Source organism: Limanda limanda, chromosome 16 (genome assembly GCF_963576545.1).
Source record: "Limanda limanda chromosome 16, fLimLim1.1, whole genome shotgun sequence".
Lineage (NCBI taxonomy): Eukaryota > Metazoa > Chordata > Actinopteri > Pleuronectiformes > Pleuronectidae > Limanda > Limanda limanda.
This window is the reverse complement of record NC_083651.1, coordinates 17,186,749-17,212,391: the sequence shown is the minus strand read 5'-3', so window position 1 is coordinate 17,212,391 and position 25,643 is coordinate 17,186,749. Positions and strand designations below refer to the sequence as shown.

The following is a 25,643-nucleotide window of genomic DNA, read 5'->3' as shown; positions in this document are numbered from 1 at the left end:
CTTTTCTTAATTTAACATTAACCCAACTTGCACCTTTGACACACTTCACATGTATTATGTAATTTTAAATTGCACCAGACACAACTGATAAGGTTTCAAACAGGAACCTGGAACGAGCAAAAGCAAAATGCTTCTAGTACCATCTAGTGGTTGTAGGAACAATACCGACGTGATGGTGCCATGGAGAACAAAGTCTATAAATGCAAACACAGCCTTCAGTTAATCATACACCCCGGGGCCTAACGTGTCCCGTACAAACGCTATAGTGCGACTGCATTTAACAACGCGCTCGCTCCCATTAGGAAATCTCGACATATGAAGTCGCTATAAAAATCCCTCTTAGGAGAGAAGCACCCCACTGTGTGCTGATGGGTGGACGTTTCATTTTTCTGCTAGATTTCATTTATACGATAATTGAGCGTGCCCCACTTACTGAGAAATATACTGTACAATACCTATAATGTACACTGTTCTATACTTTAAATAAAGGCAGGGTTTCCTAGTGATCTATTGTCTTAGTCTGAACCAGATCTTATTTAAGTTATAGAGATTAAGGGTTAATGCTGCTGCTCACTGAAAGAACATCACTGGCACTTTTTAAACATTAATATAATCTCCTGTTGTGTAATACAGATTTGTTTCCTAACAACTATTCTATAGCTACAACGGTAGAAGTGAGAATAAATCAAACAACAATGATACATTACAAACAGACTGTGTTTTTTATATTTGAACTATGCAGTCCATGACATTCATTGTTCAATGCACCGTTGCCAAAAACAGAAAAGGAACAACAAGCACAACATGGTGATGTCGATCATGTCCATGGCTTTTCAAAAACAAAACACAGTCTGACGCTGGATACCCACATCAGTGGAGTTAACATCACAGTACGACCTACCCAGGTTCTGCAATCTTAGTACCTTCATCTTTGGAAAATATAAAAGCTTAATTTCAATATACACTGAATCCAGATACGGTCAAAAATCAGTCATACAGTAAAATTTCTGATTTTCATCTTGATGGCTTTATGTCTAAAATTGGTGAAAGATGTCACTCCACAGGGAGCTCACGACTAACTTCACGCGATAAACATTTCATTGAATCACATACGTTTAAAATCAAAGAGGTGAGGTTGTGTGCCGCCTCTCCGCCTGTACTTCACCTCCGTCTCTCTCTCCCTCAGTCCTGCACACAGAGTGACTCTTCCTGAGACGTCGTCATTTTATCTCTCAACTAGAAAACAATCATTTTCTTACAAAAAAACAAATACCTGAATAATCAGAGCGATGCAGTGACATGCAACGATAGCTTAGTTTTACTCAGATTTAACAAGGCGAAGGTGTTGTGGACTACAATTCCCAGCACAAAATGGTCACATATAAACAATTCTTGTAGTCCTCTGTTGGGATTCAACCTTCATTAGCTTTGACAGACTGTAACTGACCGGTATATAATTACACTATACACACTGCAGTCGACATTATATTTTCCAGCTACACTATCTTTCACTGCTGGCATGATGTTGCTGCTTTACATTGTGCAGGATGATAAGTCCCCACACATGATGGAGACACTACAGGGCCGAAGAGTCATTATTACACAGTCGATTATCAAATTCAGCTTTTTCTGCAAAAGGAAAAACAAGACAGACCATGTACCAGAGTGTGACTGATGAAAAACAGTGGTTTCAGTTACCATGGCTGTTAGGTTATTGATTGGACTGTATCTTTCGGTTTCAAGGCACAAGGGCGCTGGGAGTGTCTGTGCAGAAAAGCCCTGGAGTTTAAAAAGGTGCACGTGGGCCCTCGAGGGGAGGTCTCCTGTTTCCCTCGTTCACAGGGCGATCCGGGCACAGTGGTGCTTGAGCTTGCAGGGCAGCACGCCGCGGTTCAGCTGATAAAACTCCACCAACTGGATCAAGTCTGTGAATTGTGTGTGACCATCGTCCAGGCTGTAGAATAAATCGCCTTCATCGTCCACCTACATGCACATCACACACACAAAGGAAGCACACGCAGGAGAAACGTGATGTGCAAGTTGAGGCTGAAATCTTTAGGTGATGCAGTATTTCCAAACAGTGGATTGTACTCACAGGTAAGATCTGAAAGTGTTTGACTTTCTGCATGTGGCACAGTGACAGTACAAACGTCTTGGGGTTGCTTTGGCTGTCCCTCAGAAGAAACACTCTGAAAACAAACAGAAGTCTTGACTGTTGTTCCAATTCTTTTATAGCTTCGTACAAAGACGTATCCCATCCACTTGGTGGAAAGAACTTGCTCAGTTTTTAAACTAGATGCCCCAAAATCCTTGGACTTTCTCTCTGAACAATCCAAAAGTCTGGATGTGCCTGCACTTAGCTGACAAACTAATAACAATGGCATCTATTTCACTTAAAGACAAGTATCTCCCAACTGTCGAACCAAAATAAAACTATCAACCTACACAGACAAGACATGTTTGCTTCAACGCTCTTAAAGTACAGGCCTAATGAAAGTTTCTCTTAATTTATTTGTCTCAAGTGAATGTGATACACTTCTGTACAGGCCCCATTGTAAGATTTTCTAAAATACAAAGAACAATAAATATAAACATGAAGGAAGTGACATTTTTGTAATGTGACATAATGTACAACACAGAACATAAAAGATCTCCTAAAGTAATTTATTACAGAGCACTAAAGTGTTTTGCTTTATCCCCCTTGTTGTTGCTTATTGGATGGGCTTATTGAACGTAAACTGAATTATATGACTTAATGTTGGTTTTATTATCACATCTATTATCTAATCTATACAATATTATTAGTGTATATATGGATTGGACAAGGCTCATAACGCCACCTAGTGTAGAGTCAACCATTTTGGACTTCTCTTTTTCATTACATTATATGTATTTTTAAAAGTGCATCAACAGTGGGTGGGCCACTGCCACCAGCGACTGCTCATGAGTGGGAATCGAGAAAATCAAATCAATGCTGAAAGTAGAGTAAAATAAAAGAAATTAAACCTTAACCATGACATTGGCAGAAACTGAGAAAATCCAATACCATAACTACGTAATACACTCTAATGTCTATTATGGTCTCTTAAAAGATATCAGAAACGCATGATTTGTGCACATAATTCAAATGTGATTAAATAGTATTTAATATGGAAGGAGCCTTTAATAATAGCACAACCAAAGCGTGCAGAAGTTTGCAAGTCAATGAGTGAAGTGTAGTGTTCATACTGTAGCTGCTTACCCATCCACCAGGCCCTGTTGAGTGATCAGCCGCTGAGCCTCCTCTCTCGACAGTTTGCTGTGGAACCACGTCTGAGCCATGTGCAGCGCTGAAGCACACAGACAGACAACATGTATGTTACAAATGATCTGTGTCATGCGCTCAGCATACAGAAAATCTGAATAGTAAAAATGTATCGCACCAACCTATGGTGTACATTGAACTCAGTGATGTGGAAGGGCTCCCATGACCGCTCAGACGGTGACAGCTTTTCCTCTGAGGCACAAAGAAGTTACACAGTCAAATTCAGTTAAGAAAACATTATGCAAGATTTATATAACTCTTGTTACACTGGACATTACTATATTTAATTAGCTTGTACATTTTAAGAGCACATAACTTCATTAGAGGAATTTGATCCTCGATCCTTGTTCTTTTTAAGCAACATTTAATTTAGACATTGCCAGTTATTGGTACATGTTTCTACTGGATGATGAAACAGTAATGTCATTATTGCAGAACAACACATCATCACTAATGAATCTGACGAACTCTGACTTACCCTCCATGACAGACCTTCCGCTACAGCCACAGACATCGCCTCAGACGGGTTCTCGATGACGCGGCTCTTCTGGCCGGAAAAATCCATGGCCACCAGAGAGCTCTCAGAGATGCTTCTCTAAAAAAAGACACAGTTCATATGCTGTTATTTTGGAATAAAAGTCGTAAAAGAGATCTCACTTTTTGCTTTATTTTTCATGGAAAAGCTGGAAATACAGATACTGTGTTATTTTATTAACCCAGAGGATTGACTTCTTGTGGTATTGGGTTGCCATCTAGTGGCGTCATCATTTCTAGATGATTCCAGACAGAAAACCCAGTGTAAGGAGGATAAGAGAGGCCGTGAGGAGAAGGACACATGGACACATTTTACCCATTTAAGCGGCCATCAAGCGAATGGCTCTAAACAGCTGCACACACAGAAGGAAACTCCTCTTATCAGGATTAACGAGGAGCTTCACAGTTGCCACGTTCATTCCTCTACCAGCTACAACGCTCACAAGGGGCAAAAACAAAGTGAGCAGTGTTTACCTCGAGGACAGCAGCGTTCCAGTTACTCTTATCTACTCAAAGATACTTATCACCCCTTATCAAAGTTTGACTTACAGTAACGTTGTGTACAACTATGGCTGTTATTTACTTTCCAGTGTGAACACATGAAGCTGTATTCTCATTTTGGCACCAACGGCTAAAACGGTCATGTAACCTACAGCAGATTCACCAGCCTGACCCGGCGTTTGGCACACTCGTGCACTCCTCGATCTTTTTCTATAATCTTCTTGGCGAAGGCTGCTGGACACACATGAACCTCTAACAGCGGAGGAGAGGTGATGAGTTGTTAAATCTGAGAGCAGCTGATCGCCGTGTATTTTTAGAAAGGAGAGGGTTCATGAGCATGTCCAAAAGCCATTAATAGATTGTGTTCGCTGCCACAAAATGACTCCCAGATGAGTCTAAGGCTATTTTCTGGGAAGAGAAACCTGCATTAGCACACTGAAGGTGCCATATTTGTCCTACGCATTATATCACCACAGTGCTACACTGCTACTGTATGTGTTGGCAAGTGTTAGGCCCAGCTGATTTTTTTTTTAACACATGTTCCATTCATGTTCCTTCGATGACCCTCAGCGTGAGATTCACACTTTAGAATAAGTGCTGAGCATGTATTATTACAGACTGCACATAAAGACACAGGACATGGCTGCTCTCAGAAGGTGAGACTCAGGTCCTGCCTCCTCCATGTTGGCAGATGTGACATGTAACAAAATATAAAGTAACGGCAGAATTATTTTTGTTCACATCATACTGTATGTTCAGATGCTCCTCTAAGTTTGGTTTGAATTAGCTATTTGATTTTATAGCAAAAATGACTGACTCGAGCGCTTATATCAGTGGGACTTTAACTCTAAACTCCATCTACTGGACATGGCGGCGTTCCTACAAAGGACATTTTGGCTTCACTTGGAAAATCAAAAGGTCTCATACAGCTAACAGGAACTGCAACATTTCAGGTTAATGCAGATTCGTCACTACAATCAACTGGTTTCACATTGTCATTTAATTCATTGTGAATGTGTACGAATACTGATAAAAGCAGCTTTAAATATACATCTATTATTATTTCCAACAGAATCCCAGGACAGTGTGATAATAATCTGAGCTTCACTTACCATCGGGGAGGCTTTTTGTTTCTGGTGTGGCTGAATGAAGTTTTGGTACAGCTGCATCCCATACTGAAATAGAAACAGGTCATACTTAAATTATAACTTTACAAACACTTTCACTCAACCTGTAGAAGAGTGATAAAATGGACAGATACAAGTATATCAGTCTGCTGTGCTTTACTGTCGGTTATTTATAGATTTGAAGGAGAGCGTCTAATGCTTTAACCGGTTTCGAGCAGACATCCAGACAACATGCTGCTGCTATCAAGAGAGGGGCTGCTAATCCTGCATCACTCAATATCTTTCCTTGACCTCCTCCCAAAGCTAAATCTGACTCCAGCATTGACTCGACATTCCTCCTCTCAGACATGGGCCTGGAGTTTGAGATGAGCAAGCCGACCTTTAACAAGCGCAAGGCCGTGATCCAGCAGGTCCTGGTCGGCTCATCATCGGCACAGAACAGCTTCAGGTCCCGCGCTGAGCAACACTTTGTGGACTGCAGAGAGGGAGAGACGTAACATTAAAAACTAATGGAGCTCAACATGCTGGAAATCAATACCTCTGCTCCTCCAGTGCACGTTTACCATGTCCAGAAAAGTGATGGTACCTTGACGCAGAAGCCGTAATCTGTGGGCGCTCCGTGCAGTTTTTTGGCAGACGGGACGCTGTAGACGTCGCAGTCGCTGAAGTCGGCAATGAACTGGAGATGCCTTGGTTCCTGTACAACACAGACACAACAACATACAATATTAAATCATATCTTTTATTTATTTTTTATATTTTTTGAAGAAAGGATCAGGACAGTCACAGAACCAATTTGGAGCGGATCCAGGAATCTTTTTTCATTTTCTTTAACATTGAGAGATGGGGAGTGTTTCAACATTTTCATTGCTTGCTCTGATAATAACTCACGGAACTAATTAATTTATTTCATTCATTTCATGAGGGGACTGTTGGACCTTGGTGGAGGTATACAATGTACTGAGTGGCAATGTCGTTTGATTTTATAATTTAATAGAAAATTATTCTCATAAAACTTTAACAGCAAAGCGTTGATAAACACTATTAGGAATTGAATTAATCCACTGTTACAGTCTGATCTATGTAGCTGATTTAGGATAGAGTAGCAGGTTAAGTTGCATATATAACAATGCATATTATTCATTGAGTCTATTATCTGCGATTCTGGGTGCGGTTGAACTACAAAATGTAATTAGAGAGATAAGGATAAATTTAGAAATATTGATTTGAGCTGTACTGAGACAGTATGAACAGTCACATTGTGCCAGAGATCATTTTCGAGGCGAAAAAAGAAAAAAGCACAAGGACTACCACTGTTCTGCTTTTCATGTGACACACTGTTCCCACTTCCTTATTTAAAGTAAAGCCACAGCTGTGAGCGACTGTGCGGACTGACTTGCAATGTGTTCGACCGAGACCACAGATGAATGTAAACCTGCTCAATCAAAAAGCGGGCACCGTACCAAAGCCTTCCTGTGCTCGACAAACAAAAGGTCCACTGTTGTAGGAAATGAAAGCAGTTGAGAAGTTTGCGTTGGCACGGCCGCTGCCTCGGTATGAGGTTCACTTGTCAGCAGCATTGAGACCACTGTTTCTGCCTGGCTGCTGTGCCAGCTGACCTAAGGAAAATCAAGCTCAACCTGTTTCCCTGCCCTTTCACAACACAAGTGAGAAATATATGAACCCACTGTGCTAAGGTACATTCATAGGATTCATTCATAGATTTAATCAGGCGTTTCTATTTTGCAAATGGTGCTGTGCAATTTTATTTTTCATAAAAAGCAACAGAAATAAAAGTATTGGCTGCAAAAGAATGGTTTTAGGGTTAGGGTTAGAAAAAAAAAAATTCCCACTGGATTATAATAGCTTTTGATTTTCCGACAATGCAGAGACTACAACATCCTGTGGATGATTTTGTTTTACTGACCTTGGACATTCCCTTACTGGAAAAATAAAGGCCCGACCTCCGCAGGACAAAATAAAACTTCTTCCAAGACTTCCTGCTTATCTCTTTGGCATGAAGGTGCCCATGTATCTCTGGACAAGTGCTAGAGTTGAGGAAAGTCTGCGTTGGGTAGAGAAATATTTGTTATTACATGTGTAGGTGTGTGTGTGTGTGTGTGTGTAGTTGATTCTAGAAATAACCACACACACACACATTTAGCCTGAGGTTGAGAAACTCACAATTAGCTCACTCAAGGTCAATAAGAGTTGACTGTTATTAGAGAGAACATGATACCTGTATAAGCTGAGAGGGATCCACCATCCCATTGGTTTCACTGGATATGGAGACCATGTGATCCGGGAAAAACTCCTACCAATATGAAAGCACCCGAGTATTACAACAGCGCTGAAACTCCTCATATCACACCATGGTGGGAATACCTGCAGGATGATGCATCAAATGCAAAAGTGCGTGAATGAATCGCCATGCACACAAGTTACTCACCAGAGGTTTCCTGAAGAATTCATATTTAGCATAATTCTTCCTAAAACACAGCCGGCTGTCTGTGTCCATCCCCCAGCCTGACAGCACCTCCATAACAGACTCATGGTCTTCAATGGTTCTCTCTAGTAACACACGAAGAAAAGAAAGTAAAAATGCAGCTTGTGTGTTTCACTGCTCTGTGGAGATAACATGGAGACGCGAAAGAATCAAACCAAAGTTAAAGATCTCAGAGAAAAGCGCATGTGCATAAGATTCTCCTGGAACTTTACTGCTCAACTTCGAGGAACAAAGTTTGATTATTAACCTTTTATGAGCGTGTAATCTAAAGCAGTAAAACATAAACTAATCATTTTCTAACGCTAAAACTGATCGTGGAATTATTGGGAGAAAAAAAAAGGTTTGGTGTTCAGGCAGCCGCGTAAAGTTAAGTTGAACTATGAGCAACATCAGGGCAAAGACGTCATCAGGCAGAGTGTTATTATCCACTATCGTGATAATAAACATTTAATTAAATTTAATTCGGATTTATAGATACTCTTTGTATGTTGTGCAAAAAGCAATCTATATTCTAGATCCTATATAGAAACTATCTATCTACAATCCCTAAAATTACTAAATCTTGTATTTTGACACAATTAAATGTTATTAAAGTATTATAATATATCATGTGAATTATGTCAACACGTACTGGAGATTTTATCCATTAGTTTATCTGAAAAGTTGAATAACAAATATCTGGAGTCAAGCTTTTCTGTGGAAAGCAGGGAAATGTAGTCTCGACTAAAACACTGACGAGTGAAACAGGGCAGATGGATGAATTACGTAATGTGTGCAATGGTGTGAAAATGCAGCTGAGAAATCATTCATACAGTCACACAGTCACCTTGCAGATCAGTTTTATCATTGACAAAATTGTGTGTTTTCCACCGTTGGCTCACTAAGAACTATATATTTGTTGCTTTTCATGCAGCACTATTAAATGCAAATCGAGGGGATGATGTAACATATACTGACATCACAGTGCATGTTACGTAAATCAGGTTACAGCAAATCTTTTTGAAATTGTGCATCAATTCAACTGTTAATCAGCAGCAGCAGGTTGTGCAGCTTGGAAAATAACAGCAAAGCCCAGTCGACAGATACAATGAGAGAAAATCCATTGGTCTCAGTGTAGACAGTGATGTCTTTATACATGCACTGCAATACGTCTCTACTATTGCAATTCCAATAGAGTAATAACATTCTGCACCAGGAAGATCTATAATTGATGTCTCACGCTGAATGAGACACAATCCCACATCAGCTCCTCTCACATTTTACACCATGTGGTTTAGGATTCAACAGAACAAACAGACGACAGCGATTTATTCAGCGCTCATACATCTACACCAACACCACTACTTAATCCTATCATCAAATCAAGCATCTCACCTAAAGCACTTCACCTGATTTATAGGATTACATATTTTGCTTATGGTTCATTGCGAAAAACTAAATAAAAGGATTAACACCGTCACTGGCTGAAAAAACTAAATGACATCTAGAAAGGCCAAACAGTCCCATTATGAAACCACATTTGAAATTCACTAGATCCAGTTTTTAAATATTTTGTCATCATGATCCATGGATTGTTCTCTCAGAAATGCCGTTTGCAGCCTGAACTTTGACTTAAACACATCTCAAGCATTTTGAGATTTTATTATTAACCATACTGTCATTGAGATTTTTACATTCTCACATGGAGAACATTTTTCAGAAAACAAAGTCTTACCTATTCCCAGATGCGAGAGGTTTTCAAACAGGGTCCAGCTGTGGTCATCGATGCAGTGGTTCTTCAGGACGAACAGCTGGCATACGTCCCTGGCAGTGATGTCACTGGGAACTTCTACTGCTCTGCTGGTGTTATCTTCATTATAAACTTTGATTACCTGCAACAGCAGCATTGAATCAACACAAGCATTCACTGGGAGCAGAAAACTTTCTACCTTGAACAAGCTGAAACTGTTGGTTTTGGCTTGAAATAATGCAGTGACCAGTATAAAACATGAGGCAAAGTATCAGACACAATAATCAGTTTGACCTACATACAGCAGTTTTCGTTCTTTTACAGCAACACAATATTCAGAAGATCGCAAGTAGAGAACAATGTGCAGAGGCTGTTTCAGGATATAAAGACTTGAATAATCTTGCAACACCATTGACACATGAAACACTTAGTGTAACACAAATTAATCCAATTATAACTCACCGCCCCTCTGTTTGAAATCGAGCAGAGTTCCGAGGTTTTGCAAGCTCTGTAGCCTATACATGGCTGAGTACACAGCATCGCAAAGGAGAGCTTTTGTTAGAAACATAAAAACACGCATCAGACGGCACCGCGAGTGTCAGCTGGGAGGCAAAGAGTGTCTTCCGCTCTCCGTCTCTCTCTCTCTTTCACTCAGTGCTGCAGTGGAGCTGAATGGAGGTAATTGGAAAAAACGGCTTCTAAGCACAACGCTCTCCTGACTCCACGTATCTGTGCTGCTGGTGCTCCTCACCACCACAAGGAGTCAAGAAGCCAGAGATCACTCTGATCCTTCACTAGTGGGTGGAGACGGAAGGAGAGAGAGACAGAGAAAGAGGGAGAGAGAGAGAGAGAAAGAGAGAGCGAGAGAGAGAGATGGGGGCAGAGAAAGTCACAAGGCTCCCACCCCTCCTCTCTACTCACATTCACACACCCATAAGAAGCAGGGTTCTCAGCATAAAGCCAAGAGCAGTAATAATGGTGCTGGTTAAATGTAATGCTAGTTTGGTCAAGTTAGCCCAAAACTGGCCAGTGGCGGGGGTGGTGGTAGAGATAATAGGAGATCAGAGATTCTACAAGGCTGAAGACTGAGCCGTCCACAAATCATTTAAGGAAGCACCTCTCACTTGAAACCATTTAGTTCAGTTTCCATCAGACTGCATGGAGCATAACACGGAAAATATCTGTGTTTGTCGATGTCCAACTGGTCATGACTGTATTTAGACTAGACCTCAGCTGAGTTGCTTTAAGGAAGTGGCTTCCAGAGAACTGGTCAAATCATATCATTCAGGCATCAAGATTCTGGGTCAGTCAGGTCACAGGCTGAAGAAAACTCAAGAGTGAGGCCATTACTTGGACACAGATGTCTGTAATCACTGAGTGATGTCAGTGACTGACTGACAAAGTGATAGTTACATCATTGGTTAGCCAAATGACTGAGTGATGAAGTTACACTATATTGTTTGAGTGTCTGGAGTTTCCCTACTGTCCATCTCAAAATTAGCTTGCACCAACAGATTCTATTACATTTTAGGTGCACTCATTGATTCACAAATGCAACTTATGCACTTTTACCATACCAATAAAAATGTCCACCTTAAATGCACATTTGAGCATATATACATACATACATACATACATACATACATACATACATACATACACACGCACACACACACACTGTAATTACTTTAGTTCTACAGGTCAATTATTGTCATTGTTTTACACAGGATACTTGAAAACACAGAGTGGACAGTACTGTTAATCATTGTTTAAGAGTTTATAATGAATGGCCAGACAAGGCAGCAGGCTGCATGAAACGCTGAGGTTTTTATCAGTGAACACAGAGGTGCATTCATCAGCAAGTAGCCCTGATCCAAATGTACACACGCTTTCACCTGAAAAGCATTCATGTCCCCCTACATCCTGTCAATCAAGTTATGTTGCAACATGCAGACAGAAAAAAAAGATCTGCAGAGTTTATTATTCCTCACCACAAAATAGAAAATTTGCATTAGCTGTAACTTCTTTAGGTAATACTTGCATTCACCAGTGCTGATGAGTTAAGATGATAAGATGATAAGCATCACCGTTTTCACTAGTCTCTGTTTCTGTCCATCCAGAAAGAAACACACAGCCTTCAAACTGAAAAAAGTTGAACACGACTCAACAGCATTTGCAAAAGTCTCAATTTCAAATTTTCAAATTTTTGCATTTTAAACCTAAAGCCTGTTAGTGAGGATGTAGCCATAACTTCACCAGTCACCACCCAAATAAAAGCGCAGAGCTAAGCAACTTTCAGCAGTGGTCACTGGTCAACATTAATTCATTGACCAGATCCTACATGACACCATTAGCTTAAAAAAGTTAGCGTAAAATGGCAGAACAAAAATCTTTGCTTCCTCCGGCTCAAAGACTCTGAAAGTGATCGGTGCGGTAAAGTCCGCTGCCGTGGCCAGAAACTTTTTGTGCTGGTGAAACCAACACTGAACTCAATCTCATCTATGGGTGGTCCCAACACTTAGTCTATATAAAATCTACCCACCACTTCATCAGTCAGACTCAATGCACAACACAACCCATTCAACACAATTTGATACCAACCCTTCCATCAGAGAGGTGAGGCTTAAAGCAGCGGGCAGTGCAACAGAACATAATGTGATAAAGTACAAATGGCTTTCAAGTTGCTTTTCAATGAAAAAAAATTGAAAAGTCAGTAAATCCAGACACAGATTATGCAGGACTATATATAGCTTTGTTGAATAAAAAAACCTCCTCTATTAGACCTCGTTATCTCAAGGACAGGACAGAGTGAGCCATGTTGCCAATTAGACTACTATGGTTTAACCTTGAACTGCACTCTCACAGCTGCAGCTCTATCACTGGGTGGTGGTGGTGGTGAGGGGGTTGCCTCCAGACTCGCCCAATCAACAGAAAACCAGTGACTAATGTCCTCCCTGCTCCTCATGGTTGAAACTCTGGAAAAACTCACAGTCTTACCCTCGTAGAGATCTTTGCCATTAGTGACCTGATGCTACGGACCCACACAGCTGCACCATCTATAGCCTCACTTGTTCGTAACACTTGGCTTCTAAACATTATCTTAGCCAGAATACCATTTGCTACTCAAATCTTTTACCATCAGTTTAATCAGAGGAAATGTTTTTAGTCAAAATAATACTTTGTGGGTTCATTCATAGAAACATTTTCCCCAAAGCCCGCAATCAAAAACCTGATCCACTGGACCCAACTGAAATCTGATTGGCCCCTGAAGTGCCTCTGTGCGGTCAGTTTTTTTACTTCAATAAATGTGCCACTTACTAACAATAACTATGACAATCTGCTTTTTTGAGCTACACAATGTGCTTGAACAAGTAAGGAATCTAAAAATATATATTAAAGGATGTAAGCCTTTGCTCAAAGCTATAAAGCCAACAGTAAACAAAGGAGAGACTTAAATATGCACCTTACTGGATCAGAGGTTGGACATATAATTTGCCCCCCTTTAAGGCCCCTAATTTAGAAAAATCCTAGACTGACCTAATCCTTAATTTAACCTCATCAATTTACTTCAAAGTGCACTTGCTATAATGACGGGTTGACATCACAGTAACATCACTGAATGTTGCCTTAGGCGATTGTAAACAGACCCATTTTACCTTATATAGCATATAACTTTATATACCACATTGTAAATAGATTCTACTACCATGAAGGTGTGGGGTTTGCATAGGGCTTGTAAAAATATACAAACCATATGCAAACACGTAGTTATTAGCCTTTTAAATGTCATCTGGAATCTTTACCAAGGATTAATTCAAACAAGGTTATGAATTAATGGGCTTACATTTTAAACAGTAACAAGGAACAACAGGACGCGAACAGTAATATAGCGATATCAGAGAAAACACGACAGTGAAAGAGAAAGATGGGAAGTACTGAGGAAATTCATGTCAGGTTTCCTACCCGCTTCTGCAGACAAAGTGGTGTGATGGCCGGCAAGGTAACTCTTCTTGCATGGAAGTTCATGCCTCGGTCTTAGATGCACAAAGAACTATGTTTAAAATATATCCACACATTACTGGGAGTAATGATAATGTATGAATTATAACTCTAATGAGAATAGAGTGTTTTTTCTGTAGCGTAACTCTATGGGATACCACTTGCAGTAAGATCTATCACAATGAAAGTGTGAGAGAAAAAGTCATGTTGCCTCCCCACAGCACAAACTCCTCCTTCGTCCTTGGAAACTAGAAAACTTCTTTCCTTTTCTCTCCTTTTAGAAAGGCAGTTCCAAAACACAAAACTGAAAATGGGAAAAAAAAGTTCTCTCATGGTTAACAGAGTTGAATTATACAGTACAAGGCCGGAGCAAGTACCTGGAATCAAAGTAACAAATTCTGCGGAGTGATACTATCAGAATCACAGCACATGAGCTGATTTCCCAGAAAGTGCATGTGTCAGATAGGCTTTGCTGACTTTGTAGCCCACATGGCTATTTTTAGTCTCTGACAGATTCTACATTTCGTTTGGAGCAACATCAGACCTACTTTTATTTACTTATCTTATTTCCTATAACTATCTCAATATGCATTAACATTTGTATTATTACCACCATTGCTAGTTGTGCTGACTTGTCGTTGATGCTTCGCTTTCATAAACAAAGACGCCCTAAAAGAGAGAGAGAGACGAGAGAGAGAGACAGAGAGCGGGAGAGCGAGAGAGAGAGATGGACCTTCAGGCGAGCCCTTACTCCCACAGCCACAATTCACAGCCCACATCTGTTTTACTGTAAGACTATACAAGGCAACCGTGAGTCTGCTATCTTTACAATACAGGCCTCAGTAGTGGCAGAGATTGATTTAAAACCTTTAAAACTTTAATATTCTGCAATTATTTTAAGTTTCCGCTGGTACTATATGGAACTATATGGAACTATATTTAGGATTCAATTCACAACTTACAATATTCAAAGAGTAGAATGACCAAACGCACATTCATATAGTGCATCTATGTGCAGTGCTCACTATCACACATTACTCACACGATGCCGGCACAGGCGTCAGGGGCAATGCGGGGTTCAGTGTCTTGCCTAACGGAATTTTGGCATGCGAAACTGAGGAGCAGGGGATAGAACTCCGGAAAAAAGCCCAAACACGGGGTTTAAAAAGATACATTTCTTTTGCTTCCGCCGATGGAGAAACACATGTTGTATTTAACTTCGCTGCCCTGACTGTGGAAGCCTGATACCAGTCATTGTCCTCTCTTTCACATTGTGAGAACAGACAGGGAAAGATGAACCTCCCACAACAGCATTGGTGTTTATCTTTGAAACGCAGCACAGTGACTTGTGAGAGCACAGACAAACAGACGCTGCTAGTTATCACACCGCTAAAATGAATTGGAATTAATGGAGCTAGGATGATAACGGAGTCTCCACAGCTCCCATAATAAAGCCAGCTCCAGACACACTGTCCTTGAGCACAGTTGATTCAATCAAAATCCCTTTTGCAGGCTCTGTCAAAGTAACAAGACAGTAAAACTAAGGTGCAGCGGGGCATATATGCAGGTATACAGAATACGCCTAAGTCTGGGCAGAGGGATTTACTGTATATTTAGTTAAAAAACAGCAAGACATCAGTAAGCCAGTCGTGTTATAATCCTATCTGCAGAGGATAGTTTTTTTTCTCTTGAATTTGGCCAATAATGCAAATCCATAGGTGCCTGATATGCTGAAAGAAGAATACACTGCAGGAACTGAAGAACATCCCTTTGCTTCGTCATTCCATAAACCATGAGCTTCATGAAGGGGTATTAAGTGAATGACTATACATAAAACAGTACAAAAATAAAATATATTGTGTACGTGCAACCGACAGAAAGCAAATACAACAAAGCACTTAGCAGAACTTTAATAAAAGAAAAACAGAGTTGCTGTAGAGGGAGAATCATCTACAAATCTAGACAGAGAGACATGTAATCTTAGTTGATTGCATTACAATGGTGGCATCAGCACTTACACTTACACCATTGTTACCTCAACAGGTGCAGCATTTCAGCCTTGAAGCACTGAAAATGTAGCAGAGATATTTAAATCGTGAGAACTAAGAAGAGCTTAAAAGTCCACCAAGGCCCAACATTCAGTAAATCTGCACCACATTGCTCCTACATATCAGTTACCTAATGGCCTTAACTGACTATTTCCTATAGATCCATTAATAATTGACAAAAAAATCCGAATTTCGTAGTGTTACAGGAAAATAAATATTTAAATTAATGAATAAGTTCTAATGGGTTCTGCTCTGACACATACTACACCAGGTTTTGTGGAAATCCCTCAAGTTGTTTTTGTGTAATGCTGCAAACTAACAAACAAAAAACAAAATGCCAATAAAATCTAAGGTCCTTTGTGGAGTTAATAATCAAGTAAAGATGCTCACAACTGTACTCATGCACAGTATTGGAGTAAATGCACTTGTTGCTTTCCACCGTTGTTATAATCGCTGCGATCATGGCCATGACTAGTGCCACAAAAATCCTAAACTAGTCAAAGAGTGGAGCTAGAAATGAGTTGACAGTATCCAGATTAATGCACTACCTCACTAAATATGGACTTAAAAACCTATTTGTCCAATTTGTTAGTTCTGTACATGAGGTGCTCAGTGCTATATACATAGTTAGGACAACATTCAGAGAGAAATTGACCAAATTCAAGTGCATTCACAAAAATGTGTGGTCTTGATAAGATCATAAAAGATTTCGAACACACCATATTTATCTGTGCTGTGTGTTTGAGTTTCACACATGGAGAGAGAGATACTACTTGTGTTTGACACGGTAAAATAAACACACACATGCTGTCACTGACCAATTCACATCACTCAACTCTCATAACTTAATCCCTGGTTGTTCCTATTTACACAAGACCAGCATCTGCAGCTGTCGTTCAACAGGGGACAGTTAATCCTTGCAATAATCCCACACTTTGTATATTTGCTAAACAGAGTTGAACTTTGGTAGTTTAGTAAAAATGCAAACGTTAACATTGATGGTCATCACGATAAAGCAGAGGACGGTTGACAGAGAATTAAAAACTTTTAAATGGTCTTACAAGTAAAGGACACCCAACAGCCCACAATGCACATCTGGCAAGACGGTCAGTCTAAAAGGGGTCAAGGAGAAAAACACCTTAAAGGCTCAGTGTGTAAGATTTAGTGACATCTAGTGGTGAAGTTGCATGTAACAGCTGAATACCCTCCCTTTCCAAACATGAAAAGGAACCTGTGGTAGCCTTCAGTTGTTATACAAACTCAAAAAAGGTGTGTAGTTTGTCCAGTCTGGGCTACTGTAAAAAAAAAAATATATATATATAAAAAAAAATATATTTTTATATAAAAATATATATATGGTGCCGTAAGGGCGGACCTGCTCTCTATGTAAACATAAAAGCCTGATTCGGGGGTAAAGAAAACAACAATTTGAACAATTTCTGCCAATAGATCAATTTCACAAAAATCGTACACATTGCACCTTTAAGAAATAAAAGGGGCATCATGTGCATCTAAGAGCAGATGACTTACTATATATAACCCTCAGTGTTAGGCCCGAGGAATGAAAGCTATGTGACTCCTCTGATTCTCACTACTGCATATACACAACCACTCAAATCAGTGTGTTCAGCGTGGGAGGAAAAATCTATAAAATCTAATTATTTTAAATTTGAGAATTTATACAAAGAAAGCTACCGAGGTTTTCTGGATAAGGTGGTTGTAACAGCCCTCACTAATGATTGATTTGAGTTTGTAAAGCACAAACTATTCATGAGCTTGGTTCTGTTTTGTCAGTGAGCAGCTTTCTAACAAATGATTTATATGTGTTAAGTGTGACCCTGAGGACTGTGTAACATCTGCTGTAGACAGGAGGCTACGAACATGGACATGATGCATGTTGCATCTGAAATAACATCTCTGAGGGGGCAGGCATTTCCTCTGAGTCATACAGCTGAACTGAGCACTCAACGCCGTCTGTCTGTGCGCTTCTGGTTTCTGGTAAGAGTCCAACCATGACTGCCCAATATATTCCTGGAAAGTGGAAGCAGAGCCAGCTACTTGGACCTAACAACATTAACCTGGAACTGTCTGCACAAGGAAAATCTGGTTGCACAAAAGCCCCATAATTTCATGCTAACGTTTTTTTGTATATGTGTGTGTATGTGTGTGTGTGTGTGAGTATGTGCGTGTGTGTGTCTGCGGTGACGCATTGCTGAGCGGATGGACTGAAACCTCAACATTGCCAGTGGACACTTTTCCTGAGGTCAAACTTGAGAGAGTGCAGGAGGATTTAATTTCAAAGTAACTTCTCATGTCACAGTTGTATGTCTGAAACAGCTGAGGAGGTACACACACACAAACACACACACACACACACTGATTTATTCACCATGGAAACTGATCGATCTCTAAAATCCAGTTGTCTTAACCTACTGTACACTTTCATGTAGAGTTCACCTGACTACACACTGACTACATGTGCATTTCTATATGTTTTTCTGGAGGCTTTTTCTTTCCTCTACATCAGGGGTGTCCAAACTACGGCCCGCGGTCCATCTGCGGCCCGCCATCCATTTTAAATTGGCCCGCCTCAAAAAATTAAAAAAATAAATAAAAAGGTACTTCCTTATAGCACACTTATTGTAGTTTTGCTCTATTTTTGAAGAAAATGTACGTTCTTGATTCTTGTTGTTCTGGGTTTGTACCCTCGGGTACCCTTGAATGCACTTATTATAAGTAGCTTTGGATAAAAGCGTCAGCTAAATGTATTGTAATGGACTATGGCCCACTGTATTGTACTTCTCAGTTAACACCGTTACGCCCCCCCCGCCCTTAGCGACGCAATGGTCAACAGTCCGCTCCAGGGCAGGGGGGCATGGCGGCGTCAGTGGCCCAGACCTTCGTATTTTTTTCTGTATGTGGCCCTCGGGATAAAAAGTTTGGACACCCCTGCTCTACATGCTGTAGAAGAAATGCCAAATTTGTTTAAATCCTCGACCGGGCTCGAGGAATTAGTAACAATTTTCCGATGTGAAATGTTGAGTAAGGAGGTGATAGGAAGACAAAAACCAATTTGATCACATTCTTGAGCATTCACAAGCACTGTAATTGCAATGTCATCCTGAAAGCAACACATGAAAAGTGGTCGAATATGGCTGATGGTCGTATAAATGCCGAGCTCTGTAACTTCCAGCTTTCCCATGAGTCATTGCTTTGAGTTGCCCCCTGGTGCTACACATGCACACATAAAGATGCATACCGCAAAGAAACTGAAAACCCTGAGATCAGCTGCAGAAACACATTAAAGGGACTCGAATCCAGGAAATATCTGGTGGTTGACAAACCAGACTAACTTAACAGCCCAGGAAAATGTATAGAAAAAATCCAGTTGAAACCACAATTGCTGGTTTTCCAACACAATGAATGTGCTCTCTTTTTTAGATTTTGACAATGAAGTCTGTATAAATGTACAAATCAAATACAGATCCTTTAAGTTCAATCATATTTTGTTGTGCATAACCTATTTTCTCCTTATGTCTATCAAAAAGGGTAAAGCAACAGTACTTTTTTATTTTTATGAATTAGCATCTTAGAGAAGAAGTGTGGGTGAGGCTGTAGTGGGGAGTTTTTTCATCTGACAAAATCAACAGTCACTGGCGAGCAATGAGAAGTCTTTTAACAGCTCAAAAAGAAATCAAAGAGCCATTGTTTCCACAGTTACCATAAAGTCAATAGTCAGTGATAAACCTGCCCATGTTACTGTCAACTGCTTATGTGCTGTGCGAGATTAGAAAGCTCGTCAGGCATAGCAGCAGTCCCTGAGAGGGGCGGTGCTTTGTGAACGGTCAATTGGTGACTGAAGTTTTTATTATTCATTTAACTACAAGTAAGCGAGCCTGCCAGAAGTGGCTCAACGACGAGATTGGGTTGAAACTTTTTCCCGCACCAGCAGGTACTTCCCCACCGCCAGTGCAGGACAAAATCGCACACCCTGTTCTAAAACAAACGCACAAGAGTGGCTGTCGGGCGCCAGGCCAGGTATTTCATGGGGGTAAACCATAAAAGTTATAATCACATTTCAAATGCAGCATCATATCACACTTATGTGTTACCTAAGTTTTTATGTTGTTTAGAGGCCACTGTACAGTACCCAAGTAAGAATCTGGGATCTCAAAAGCAATAACCTTGTGTGTGTAGAGTTTGCTGACACAGCATTTTTACATCCCCACTGTCACTCATTTCCATACTCACATAACTGGTTCCACCATCCTCATGCCATGCAATTTCAGACAAATCACAAGCAAAACATCATGCAACTATGCATCTAAATTACAGTTAAATGCTGCATCGCCTGCAGTTGTTTTTCTGGCACTTGTTGCAATTTAAGTTTGCATAACTTTGCTGCCTGTGGTAACATATGGCAAACGTTACAACAGAGGCCTTTTTCAGACAATATCCCTCTTTGTGTCGCATGCACCCTCAACTACTGTAAGTGGAACACTCACCTGAGTTGCACTGCTTTTGGTCCACGGCAACAAACATTCAGAGACAAAGTGGGGGAGGGTGGAGGGGATAAGCTCAGGAAAAGGGTTTGGAACAGGAGACGAGAACGACTCCTCTCCCTCTTTATTGCTCCTGAAGGACAAAAAAAAAACACAAGACACAGTGAGGGAAAGAATCAGATGTTGCATAAAACGGGACAAGTATTGTTTCGGAATTGATTTCAAACTCTATATGAGAGCCCGAACTTTTCAAAAGCACCAAGTATGTCTTTGCCTTTGCCTGAATCAGTCTCTACACTGTGAAATCACAATCACTGATTAGACTTAATACTCGAGTGGTTCCAACATATTGCTGGACGCTCCGCTGCTTGTGTCCCATGCACTGGAATGAGGAGTGTAAATGGAGCAGGTCATAAACAAACTGACGTATCTCACAAGAAACACAGACTGTCCGTTCAGACCCTTCTGTGCAACCAACAGACGACACACCCCACGCAGTCCCTAACAGACTCTTGATAAGAAGCCCCCGATATCACCACGATTAAATACAGCAGCTGCAAACAGACCCAGACATTACTTGAGCTGCTGGCTGGTGGGAAGAGAAATGTACTACAATCGTCACATCTAATAATCAATAGGTAAAGGAATTGTTTTGAAACTTAACAATAACCTTTTACAACCACTCAGGGATGCATCATCCCACCCCATGAGTTGAGGTAAGGAGTAAAAATGATTCACTGTTAGTTCTTTACTTCTTTAGCATGTCATTGTCAATCTAACCATTTCTATGGGCGTCTGCCACTCAGGGGGGTTAGAGCGGTGGTCCTCTAACAGGATAACTGGGATTCGATCCCAGTCTCCCCCTTTCTGCATGCCAAAGTGTCCTTGAGAAAGACACTGAACCCCAAATATCGCCCTTCTCATAGATAAAGTGCTGCACATGGATGCACTGTATGAATGGGGGAATGTTCAACTGTAAAGCGCTTTGAGTGGTCATCAGGGACTAGAAGGGAGCTATATACTGTACATACAGACCATTTACCATTTAAATCAGTCAGAAAAAACACATAATTAACACGAAATATGTGCATACGAGTCGGGCCTCGGTCTCTGAAAGGTGCCGTTCTCTTTACTGCTCTGTACAAACAGCAGTTACTGAGTTACTGATTATCTCCCGCAAACTAACAGGTGCTTGATTCGATTCCAGCTCTCTAACTGCACTGTTGAAATAATACATTACACTTTCATTGACAGCTGCGTTCTGGTGCAGCCAATTATGTTTACAGGTACAAAGTCTACACCACAGCTTTTAAATAGACCCTCTGTGTCTCACCGCTGCTAACACAAAGAGTGCACTATTCTTCTGCAGAGCAGTGTAGAGGAGGAAATGAATTACATAATTTTTTTTTAATCTTATAAAACAGACTGGCAATTCATTCATGGCAAGTTTGGAAGAAAAAGGAAAAAAAGGAGCCATACCTGTTCCCCTTGCACGGCGTGATCCCGGTCTTCTGGGCATTTGGTGTCGGTAAAGGAGCTCGCAGAGGGATGAGGGCTGGGCTGGGGAAACCACTCACATTACCCCTGCCACTCTGAAAAATCTCTGCTTTCTCTCCGAGACCTCTGGAAGTGTGTATTTCGTCCAGCGTGTTATTCATATCACTCATGTGGGTTCAGCTAAATCCAAGGCATCATCTGAGGCAGAGAGGAGAGGCAGGCTGTTGGACTGTGTGTGTGCAGAGAGCTTAGTTAGAGCAAGCGGGCTGGCGGGGCTCCTCTGCTCACAGCTCAGCAGAGTGTACACACACACGCGCAGGAACACACACACACACACACACACACACACACACACACACACACACACACACACACACACACACACACACACACACACACACACACACACACACACACACACACACACACACACACACACACACACACACACACACACACACACACACACACACACACACACACACACACACACACACACACACACACACACACACATTTTCTCTGGCTCATCTGCTGCCCATGAGGGTGGCCCAGTAGGGCAAACCGATCCCTCCTTCCCAAACATGATCCACCACAATAAAGATATTTTTAACCCACTGACTCCGACAACAGTCATCCTTGCTCTGACCTAGTAGTGTATAAATAAATCATCTAATTTGCTCAGGCTTGTTTAGTCTTTAATATTGTTGTTGCTTCAATCTTTTTTTATTCATTCTTTGCCTTTGCAACCTGGAGGGAAGGGATTGCACGAGCAAATCGCACCCAACACAAAAGGGGGGAGTCTCTCGAGCACAGTCTCTGCCAGTACCATAAAACCAACTGTTCTTTTGTCATGGACTTCGCACTGGGATCCAAATTCCACTTTAAACTTAGTAAACTGTAGAGGGCATGGAGCTGTGCAGACAGAGTAGCCAGGCCAGCAAATTGGCTGTGTTATTCAGTGACAGGCTCCATGTGGGGGGATGGTCGGGGATGATAACATCTCTCCGAGAGGTAATGTGTAACAGAGTCTGACAGGCTACTGGAGATACAGACTAACAGGCAGCATAGGCTTGGAGCAATAACCCACTACATTAACAGAAGATAATCAGATTACTTTGGCAATATGCGAGAGGCTGGAGCGTTTTTAGACGGGGCTGGAACATTTTTAGATGAAAGGTGCATGGAACAGGCAAATCTCTTGCTTAGAGACGGAGGTTGATCTGTACAACCTGTGTCTTTCTGTCTCCATGAATCCACACTCCTTCACATGTACCCACCAAAGCATATGTCATAAGATAGCTTACGTCGCTTGCTGTGTCCGTTCACCTCAGTTATACACACTTTAAATCCATAACACACTTACAGGAGAAATAACAGGTCATCCAAAGTTCTGCTGTGCCACTGATACATTATGTTTAAGTTTTAACTTGAGTTTCTTGACTTTGTAGAGGAGCTAGCAGGAGGAGATCGGTGTAGACAAATGATTCAGCTGAGATCCGACAGTGGATTGACACAAGGACAAGAAACGCCGGGCAGCCTGAGTGGGCCAGAAATAACTCCCAGCCTGGAACACATTCTTTTGGTATCAGTCAATGCAAATGCTAATTACATTGATGTAAGATGAAGGCCAACTCTATTTCAGGGAGTTATTAGCAGAGTCTCACATTACTGTAAGTTACGGTTCTAGTTTTATTTATTTTCTTACTGTGATGGACTGTAATGAACTTGTATGAGCGGCTCTTTCTTCGCATTTTAACAACTTAACCAAAAGATGGCTTCACCGCCTGCTCCCTGCAGAAGTAAGCCGAAATCTGATTTCACCGTCCTGTTAAATAAAAGATCTCGAAAAGAATCAGGCATATTTATTTAAGGGACCAATATTAATGAGAGACTGTTGGGCCTTGGTGGAGGTCTGCCATCTACCAAGTGCTGTTCTAGTTTGATAAAGAAATTACTTGATAAGTTACAGATTATCAATAAAACTGCAGATATTACTTTGAGGTTGACCAACTGATTGATAAGTTATATTTAGAGTGGGTTGCTTACTTTGGCATCAAATCAAAGCTTACAAAACACATTATTACTTTGAGAAATGGGAAAATCTGTATTTCATGCTTAAGAAAATGACGAGTTTAGGTCAAAGTAAAACTCATCTGCCAGTTCAATGTGATGCACCTCAAGGTTACAATATTTGTTTACTGGGATAAAGACTCCATTATGCTTCTAAGTATCCGTGCCGCGGAGAGGGACGCACGGATACCACGGACTCTTTTTGATTTATGCTTTTTCGATGACCAACCGTCTGAAAACAATTCACCGCCAAACAGTAGGTGGCGCAACGGAAGACGAGCTCAGAGAAGACTACCCCATTTCTGGGAAGAAGAAGTCCACGTGTGTTTATATACCTCTGTTTGTGCTCGTACCTCCGGACCTCCTCCACTGGACGCTCTTCAATGTTGCTATCCATATTCGTATCATAGTTGTGTTTGGATTTTAACGTGGCCATCTTATGATATACGGAAGGGAACAGGAAGTTTGAGGTCCGGAAATGTGAAATCCGGAAATGACGTTGTACGGAAATGACGTCGTAAGGAAATGATGTTGTTAGCGGACCAATCTAAGCCAAGGGCTGTCCATAGGCTATCCGAAATATCCACGTATAGTAAGAAAAATCAGAGGTGCACGAAAAGCTCTCCGAGGCGCTTGGAGAGGGCGTTCCACGGCAGAGAGGGCGGTCCTATCGGTCCGTATCCATAAAAACGGAGTACCATAAATCGCGATAAAAGATGCGATTGTGCAGGATGAGGCAAAGATGTTGGTAAAGTCTCACACAGCAGCAGCCTCTTTACAAAATCTAAACTAACCCATTCATAATGTCAGACAGTAGGTAGGCTATATCAGAGCTTGGGGCTATGGCCAAACATTTTATCAGTAATATCAAGATAATGTCAGTCATTATCAATAATTATCACGATAATTGTCAGGGTATTATGTCTAGTTTAAAGTTTGTTCCCTGCTCCTGAGAGAAGGTTGTGGTTTTTAAACTTCTGAATGAACAGAGTAACCAAGACTGAGGTTGACCAATAATGTGTCATCTGCAATATGGAAATATATGGAGCTTTAGTTATATTGCTCTTGATTAAGATTATACATAATTATTAATAGGAGTTATTGCCCAGCCCTGAGGAACATGATGCAATATGACACTCGACACTTTAATGCCATCTCGTCCATGTTTATCCCGCTTTGTATCATAACTGCATGAGACAAACGACGCTGTAACATTATCTTCTTTTCTTATTCTATAATATGAACATTTTAATTGTGTTTCATCAGGCTTGATTTCATATTTTGCTGAAACATGGAACTGACAGAAAACCAGAAATATCCTCCACATGTTGTGAAGGTGGAACGTCGAGGACCCAAACTTTAATGTTTGTTTTTTTTATCTTTTTATCTCCACAAACTGTTTCTTTACTGTCCACCTGTTGATGAGACGACCGGAAGTTATCACCGGCCTGCTCCTCAAGGTACAGATCGTGACAGGAGACTCGTTCACCAGACGAACCACAAGTTCACACAACTAACACGATGGTAAAGTCGCCTAAAGACACAAATACAACACAGATACAGGAACTAACAAAGTGAGTGCGTCACACAGCCACTTCCTGTCTCTGCTGACCCAGCTGGACCGACTCGTTAACACTGTTTAAATGAATAAAACACGCCATGATGTTTAAAAGCAGCAGTTTCTAACCTGAAGCTCCGTCTCCTCCTCGGACTCCTCATGTCGCAGCTGTGTGTGCACTCCTCTCACCTGCCCTACGTCATCACGTGTCAGCAGCTGGGACCTCAGTCACTTTCAACACGTGTGACGTCAACACGCGTTTAAA

General features: G+C 41.0%; 1 protein-coding gene across 4 annotated transcripts; it reads right to left on the bottom strand.

Annotated features, from left to right (window-relative positions):
* Positions 1-703: 703 nt before the first annotated feature.
* Positions 704-25,577, bottom strand: grb14 (growth factor receptor-bound protein 14). 4 transcript variants are annotated; one of them, XM_061088859.1, is made up of 15 exons: positions 25,508-25,577; positions 21,730-21,945; positions 20,254-20,383; positions 9,687-9,843; positions 7,916-8,037; positions 7,706-7,780; positions 7,394-7,531; positions 6,053-6,163; positions 5,846-5,941; positions 5,452-5,514; positions 3,783-3,899; positions 3,427-3,496; positions 3,242-3,329; positions 2,096-2,189; positions 704-1,983 (listed from the first exon to the last, which is right to left on the bottom strand). In XM_061088859.1, the coding sequence occupies exons 2-15, from the start codon at positions 21,915-21,917 to the stop codon at positions 1,837-1,839; spliced, it is 1,596 nt and encodes a 531-aa protein (XP_060944842.1). In that variant the 5' UTR covers positions 21,918-21,945; positions 25,508-25,577; the 3' UTR covers positions 704-1,836. The 4 variants fall into 4 exon arrangements, with proteins under 4 accessions (XP_060944842.1, XP_060944841.1, XP_060944843.1 ...); XM_061088858.1 differs by lacking the exon at positions 25,508-25,577 and having other exon boundaries at positions 21,730-22,013; XM_061088860.1 differs by lacking the exons at positions 20,254-20,383; positions 21,730-21,945; positions 25,508-25,577 and adding an exon at positions 10,164-10,313.
* Between the last annotated feature and the right edge of the window lie 66 nt (positions 25,578-25,643).